Source organism: Contarinia nasturtii, unplaced genomic scaffold, assembly GCF_009176525.2.
Source record: "Contarinia nasturtii isolate CC-2019 unplaced genomic scaffold, AAFC_CNas_1.1 Cnas_scaffold_5546, whole genome shotgun sequence".
NCBI lineage: Eukaryota > Metazoa > Arthropoda > Insecta > Diptera > Cecidomyiidae > Contarinia > Contarinia nasturtii.
The window spans coordinates 1-7,413 of NW_022202817.1; the positions used below are offsets into that span (position 1 = coordinate 1).

General features: G+C 32.5%; 1 protein-coding gene across 7 annotated transcripts; it reads right to left on the reverse strand.

Moving 5' to 3' along the window:
* Positions 1-979: 979 nt before the first annotated feature.
* On the reverse strand, positions 980-6,074 carry LOC116351486. 7 transcript variants are annotated; one of them, XR_004202147.1, is made up of 9 exons: positions 5,655-6,073; positions 5,492-5,582; positions 5,054-5,226; positions 4,793-4,997; positions 4,614-4,732; positions 4,414-4,547; positions 3,875-4,353; positions 2,215-2,492; positions 980-2,149 (listed from the first exon to the last, which is right to left on the reverse strand). XR_004202147.1 is itself a non-coding variant. In XM_031783592.1 (7 exons), exons 2-6 carry the CDS (start codon positions 5,546-5,548, stop codon positions 4,428-4,430), a joined length of 609 nt encoding a protein of 202 aa, XP_031639452.1. In that variant the 5' UTR covers positions 5,549-5,559; positions 5,655-6,067; the 3' UTR covers positions 3,886-4,353; positions 4,414-4,427. The 7 variants fall into 7 exon arrangements, 4 of the variants coding, with proteins under 4 accessions (XP_031639452.1, XP_031639450.1, XP_031639451.1 ...); XR_004202146.1 differs by having other exon boundaries at positions 4,793-5,226; positions 5,655-6,074; XR_004202148.1 differs by having other exon boundaries at positions 4,793-5,226; positions 5,487-5,582; positions 5,655-6,074.
* Between the last annotated feature and the right edge of the window lie 1,339 nt (positions 6,075-7,413).

The window sequence follows — 7,413 nt, forward strand, 5'->3', positions numbered from 1 at the left end:
ACATACTTTTAAATTCCAATGTAAAATTGGATATATTGGAAATTGTAGGATTTGGGAATACATATGAAACTCTTTTGGAATTATTAAATCAACTCCATGAACAAGGCTTCTATAAACGACTATACTTTAGTATATATGGACTTGACGACAAGAATAGCACTGAATTGGTGTCACTCAAAGGTCTCGAGTTATTGTGCATTAAATATGGGGATCCTAATATATTTCATGATTTGGCTCAATTGAACAATCTGAGAGAATTAACTATGTTAAATAGATTCTATGACCTCAAGGATATAGATATTTTAGCAAAAAGCCTGACGAAACTCGAACGACTTCAAATTGAATGCGTTAATATCGATAACATTATGCCATTCATTCGTCAATCGCCGAAATTGAACAAAATCAAACTCATACTTAGGAGTGACGTAGTTTTGAATTTGGAAATGTTGAATGCAGAACGTGCCAAATTGGCCGGAGCACGAAAAATAACAATTTATCAAGGGGGAAATCACTCTTAAAAAGTAATTTTTGAAATTAGTTCACAATTAGTTTGCAATTACTTTTTTCGCTCAAATTACCAATCTGTCAAAATTATTTTTATATGAAAAGTAATTTTGACAGATTGGTAATTGCAGGGAAAAAAGTAATTGCAAACTAATTGTGAACTAATTTCAAAATTACTTTTTTAAGAGTGATTTGCCCCTTGCAATTTATACTCGTGACATTGTCTTCTTGGCTACCAAATGGTCGACCAGAAACGGTGACACGAATTTGAGCTTCATCAAAATGAGAAGAGAGGATTCGTATTTTTGGGGTCCATATCATTTTTGGATAGATAGATTATTAGAAGTCATATACTAGGAAGAGACTACTCGTAGAACGCCGTTTTCGTTTTAAAATTTTAATTCCACTAAATAAATATCTCAATCAAAAGTAATGTTTTTGTGTTTTCTTTTATTATTTTTTGACAATTCCCTTGACATTTTTGTGTGCGCCGTACTTTAGACGATGAAAAAATTTATTTGGCTGAAAATCTAATTTTTTATTTTATTTTAATCGCAATCAAATTACTTTTTTCAGCATAGTTCGAACGGTATATCAATCTCTTCGATATCTTTTCATTTAAACATTTTCTGTACAGATAAACTTATTCCATTATACGTATGAGGTCATTTGCTGAGCATATTTTATTATACACATATCAAAACGGTTTCTTAAGCGAAAGTGAAACGATTGCTTTTTTTTTTCTCAATGTTTCCTTATGAATGTAACTTCCAATTACAAACATCAGATTTTAGGTGGAAAAAAATCGAGAGAGGTAAGCATAGAATCCAATTCTAGTGTAAAAAGGAGTTTTTTGATTCCACTCGAAAAAAATAATTACGGGGGAGAATTTGGAGAATCGTAATTTATGATGAGGTAATTAGAAACGAGATTTTTTACGGTTCTTTTTATCAATTCGACGCCGTGCACAACAAGATGATCTTTGTCCGGAATTTTACGAAAAGATCTTGGTCTGAAGGCCTATAAAATCCAGTTGGTACAAGAACTGAAGTGGCATAACCATCCAAGGTGCCGCACATTCGTCGGTTGGGCCCTGCAGAAGCTCCAAAATGATACGGAAATATACCGAAAAAGAATCTTTTTCGACGAAGCCCACTTTTGGTTAAATTACTGGCCTGTGTAAAACGTATTTGTGGAAACCATTACCGAAAATTATCATAATAACCATTACCATATCAACCAAATAAAGTCGATTTCATGATTAAAATAAATCTGGTTTGTGATTTATTTTAAGTTAAAGATCTATCAGAAAATGTTTGGCTCTACGGTAATCATGGCTATGCATAATTTTTCCTTTGAATAAATTGGCGCCTTCAATTTGCGGATAATTTGGTGATGAAAACTTATTAAAGCAAACGAAAATCGCATCATAAATCGCCGATATAGTCCTGTTGTTAGGCAAATCTTTGACAACTACGATCCGTTGGTCATTTTGAATTGAATGAATTTTCTCGACGAAATGATGGAATTTTATGTGTTTATTCAAATGTTTCCATGCGTTCAGCGCAAGAGTTCAGGTATTTCAATACATCCTCATGTGATGGATATGATTGTGTATTATTTGGATATTTATGTCCCGGATATTCTATTGTTTGTAACAAATAATCAATATTTTTAGCATTGAAATTAAATAGAAATGTTCATTAATACCTTAGCTCTTGATACATTGGAGTGTGAATATCAACACCGTGCTCATCTTTTCCGGTTTTGTGTAAAACCATATTCCACCCAGTGCTTCTGTTTGTTCGTAGATCACTACATTAGGTCCTTGTTCGAGGGCGTTTTTTGCACTCGCAAGGCCTGCTGCTCCAGCTCCAATAACAGCTATATTCAACGCTTTGGATGTTGAAGGCAACGCATTCATGCTCAAAATTTCAAGTATCAATACAAATATAATACACTTATCTCCCGACATCACATTCACTTTACTTGGTTTGATATAAATTTGCAAGAAAGTTTGAAATAAAACCAATTTAATTTTTTCAATTTTTGTTATTTTTTCGAAATTTTAGAAAAAAAATGTATACTACGTAGGCGACTATTTAAGTTTCTTCAATATGTATGTTTTAGTATTGCCCGATGCAAACCATTGTCATATTCGTGAAGTTGGACATTTTTCATGACCATTTGACTTAACAGGACGAATTTTAGTTTTGTGGTATGGCTACGACAGCAGCTTAAACATGACACTCCAAAAAGTGCACTTTTTTGAATATGCACCTAATTTCAAGTACGAAAAATATATTGTATCCAACTGATTTTGGTCTCTGGTGGACAGAGGGGTCCCGAATAATTCGTAAACGGAGTATTGTGCATCAATTCGATCTTTTGGGTGGTCAAATAGTCGACTGTTTGATGGGCTTCTTTTTGCCATGTTTTGGGATTATAAGTTTCAGAGTTTTGGTCTCCATATTCCCGTGATGACTTTTGACAATCAAATGGTTGTGTACTATTCAGCATTGAAGGACCTTTCATCCTCTAAAGGCATGGTAGCAACATGACACATAACACTGTAAAATAATGAGGTCCGATTTTCCCTATCACTTCACAAACGAACAACTTTTGTTCGATTGTGTTCATGTTTGAAGACTCAGAGAGTCAACCAAGTTTTTGTTTCAGGTCCAAACTACTGGAATCATGTCTTGGCTTCTATTGCGATCGTATAGACGTGTTTTTATTATCCTATCTCAAATTGGTTATGATTTTTTGGATGTGATTAAAATCAATCGATTTTTGAGCAACTGTGGGTTGACACGTAAAGATTTATTTTTTTCATGTTGTAATTCATGGAAGAACCAAATGATTGGAGTCTCTGTGATCCTTGGGCATACCACAATTTAACTGTAAAAGAAACTTCGATCCTAACTCAATCGGCACCAGAGTTTTTCTCGATGACATCAATTTTCGAAGGACCATCGCGCAATTGATCACTGTAGCGAGCACCATGACGATGGGATTCAGTGAACCAGTTGTATACAGTGGCAAGGCATGGTACTTCCTTCCCATACCCCGACTTGAGTCGGAAGTAATACTGTTGAGCAGGCAGCTCTTTTTGAAAACTTATGAGAAATAATCTTTTTTGTAAATTTCATTTTTTTGCGAAGTTGACCTTTTCCAACTGACACCGTGGCCATACCACAAAACTAAAATTCGTCCTGTTAAGTCAAATGGTCATGAAAAATGTCCAACTTTACGAATATGACAATGGTTTGCATCGGGCAATACTAAAACATACATATTGAAGAAACTTAAATAGTCGCCCTCGTATAGTATAATATTTGATGGAATTAAGCAGCAACATAATACACACCTCTAAACGACTTGAATTTTTGATGATTAAATTTATTAAAAACTTTCGCAAGTGGTACGATGTTTACAATCATTTGATAACAGATGAATTAGAAATAATTTAATGTATTAGATCATATAAATCATCATCAAACCAAATGACCTAAGCCTAAAACACCCAACTCCGTGAAAGGAGCTGTCACCCAGGGTAACTCACTCATTTTTCATGGGCTAGTTCATGGGCTAATTTGTGTTCCACACGGTGACATAGTACTTTTATCTCCATTAATAACGAATTTATAGCTGTACAGTGTACACCGCACAAAAATATAATAAAATCTACCCTTTTTAATCATGATGTTTGGTGACCATAAATCTCCATGATATATTGTTGTATACGGTGTGTCAGGAGTTCGGGCAGAACTTCGTAGTTTGTCTTTTGCATCATTCAATTGCAACATAATTGATGTTTGTGTTTTTGTCGTCATGGTTGAGAGTAATCTATTCGCAGATATTTATTTAAAAAAACGATATGTAAATAAATAAAATGAACATACTTACCTCTGCTATTTGAATTAAATACTCATTAAAACAGTGTCATGATCTGATTGTAAGTAAGGATCAATTTCCGAATAATAAACAGTTGGCTGCAAATGTCTCATAGAAATAGTGAGCGCATGTAAATACGCCATGCTCTGGAACAATAATAATAATTATTTTTTTGACTCAGATCTTCTGAATATTTTTTTCAAATAATATACCTTTAAAGTCGCCCTAATTTCATCTCTATCCAACTTATACCATCTACTTAAACTATTATAGCCTTGAAATTTCAAGTTTTCCAATAGAATAACTGCATCAGCATCGGGTTTTTCAGCTTCTAAAATTCAATATTTATTAATATTACATTTAATGAATGACTTTAGTTTGAGTGACTCACTTGTGTTCAAAGATAGTCTGGAACCACAAAAACGAACAAAACTATCATCACGTTCAGTTTCCGGAATATTCACAGTCATTTGCTCTATTGCTGGTATTATATTCGAATAGAAATGTATTTTCATCAAAAAAAGTATTGATTGTCCAAAAGCAGTATTGTTTGTGCCAGAAGTTGTCGTTTTGATAACCAGCTGCTGCGTTTCAATCTGCGAGTTTGTGGGAAGTTACTAAATGTATATGGCTTAAAATTGCTTGCTAATACTTCAATTGAATTATTGTTCTTAAACAATTTCACTTCAAGTGACTGTGCTATTGATCATAAACCTTTTTCTTGAGACATTTTTCCAAAAAATCGTAAATATTCTTGATTTCTTTTAAAGGTTCACTCAATGGTTGTTTGTTGATGTTTAGTTCCGGCAGCGACGAATTCCTCTTCTTGAAAAGAAAGTATATTAAATAAGGTACAATATTTTGGGATCATCAAAACTTTCACTTGAAAATACAAATGGGAAAATCGCAAAAAGTTAGGAATTGTTCCTCAAAGAAAGTAGAACGGCGAAGTGAGGAGGAAAATGTTTTTGAATATATTTATACTTTACCTCCTCACTTGAGAAGGAGTATTTGTCGCCTTACTGTTCCTTCTCAGAGGAACAGTCCATGATATAAGTACGAGCTTAATGTGAAGTTATAATAACTTTACGATTCTTTTAATTCGTTGATCTTCTAACGGCAGCTCTTTTGCTGCATACTCGGTCATCTTTTGGGCTACTATGAACGTGGGAAATTAGAAGCTGTTGAATAAAATATCAATTTAAAAAAGTAAAAAATTAAACGAAAATCTTAATCTGCTTTTCCAACTTTACCTCGAAAATTATGATTCCGGTGAAAAATAATCCGAACACTTTTCGATTTGCCATGTTTTCACAGTTTACTGATACTTTCCATTGAATGCAAAATATTTTAATTTTTTTAAATAATTAAGAATCCGAAAGAACTTGTGTCACTCCACTTGTTTGTCTCTTTCTTTCTCATAAGTCATAAAGTCATAAGAAATTGTATTTGAATATGACAGTTAGTATGACATTTGCCACGGGTTCTTTAAAAATAATTTAATTATGTTCACAGTTCGAGTTTGTTATAAATATTTCATAATCCGAGATGATATCATCATGAGTAAATTCTTTTTCCAAACAAAGCAAATATTTTTAGTTTGTCAATTGATTTTGAAATACACTACACATTTTTGTATGTTTTCGAAATTTCGGAAAAAATAATTTATAGCACTTTTTGATGGAATTAAGCAGCAACATAATATACACCTCGAAACCACTTGGACTTTTAGTGATTAAATTTATTAAAATGATAATAGATGAAGTAGAAATTCATATAAATTTTGATTTTTAGCTTACTTCAAACCAAATGACCTAAGCTTACTCGTATCAAGAAGAAGATAACCTAGGAACAAGGAACTTGAAGTAAATAAATACAGTTTATTTTTATCAGTTTATAACGGCAAATATTCTAAAATTGACGTGATTACTCGATGTGAAACCCACACAACAGTCTCGTCACAAAACTCTAAAAAATCGAAAGAAATTGTCTCTCCGAAAAAATAAGAGCAAAAAAGGTCTTCCAAATTATAAGTAAGAACAATAATTGCCCCCATTGCACATGTCTATAAAACAATCATACTTTTATTGATGAAATTGAGAGAAATTAAATAAATAGTAGTTCATATGGTTTTATACAAATATTGTTTCCATGATCTATGATCTTATTGATAACCATTGAATTGAAAACCTAGTGTTTCTGAAAACTCTTCAATTCATCAATGATATTTCTTCTTCTTCTTCCGAACGATAATCTATGTCGATATCGTTTGAAACACCATTATTTGGCTAATTTGCATGCTTGCCGCATTAATTTTGAATATTCTTCGCGTTGCAATATGATGCCAAGTCAAATTTATCGCAAGGCCAACTGGCTGTCAAAAACCTGGTCATCTATTCAATTGCTTTATTTTTGTAATAATTACCGTATTTCGTGTGATCGAAATCGACAGTATCGGTACGACAAGGTATAGTGGTAGGTCATTGAAAGTGGCCATACAAAATAGCATATACAAGCACACGCACTATATTCTTTATATAGTACCACGTCTATAAATTTTATAAATTGATGTAAACACACCGACACATTTCATTGCTACACGCACAAATATTTCATGCACTAACCATATTCGATGTGTGCTAATGTAAACCTTTGCATCGATTACTATTTGGTGAAATTAACTATAAGCTACAATAACAACAAATTCATTGTCTCAAACTAAATCCATGATTTTGTAGATTTTATTTTTCATTTGATCTGAGTTTAGTGTTTGCAATCGATCAAATAAATGATACATCAAAGTAAAAAAAAATTTTTTAATTTCTTATTCAGTACAAATCATCTTCCATTTGCGAGATTCAAATTGATTTCAACAAGAAAACAACGAAACATTCACATTCTAACAGAGTTCAACATTGTCGATTCCATGCCTATTTTAATTTCATATTTTGTTAGACAAAGAAAAAGTAGAATATTTTATAATTGTGAAAAACTGTTTGAAATGCATTTACA

Bases quoted from the DNA above. Each gene is read 5' to 3' on its own strand.
- LOC116351486 (XM_031783590.1), bottom strand. From the start codon at position 5,548: ATGACCGAGTATGCAGCAAAAGAGCTGCCGTTAGAAGATCAACGAATT. The intron at 5,227-5,491 runs GTAAAGTTATTA...TTTCTTTTCAAG, and splicing joins ATCAACGAATTAAAAGAATC to AAGAGGAATTCGTCGCTGCC. The intron at 4,548-4,613 runs GTATATTATTTG...TTATTGTTCCAG, and splicing joins AAATTAGGGCGACTTTAAAG to AGCATGGCGTATTTACATGC.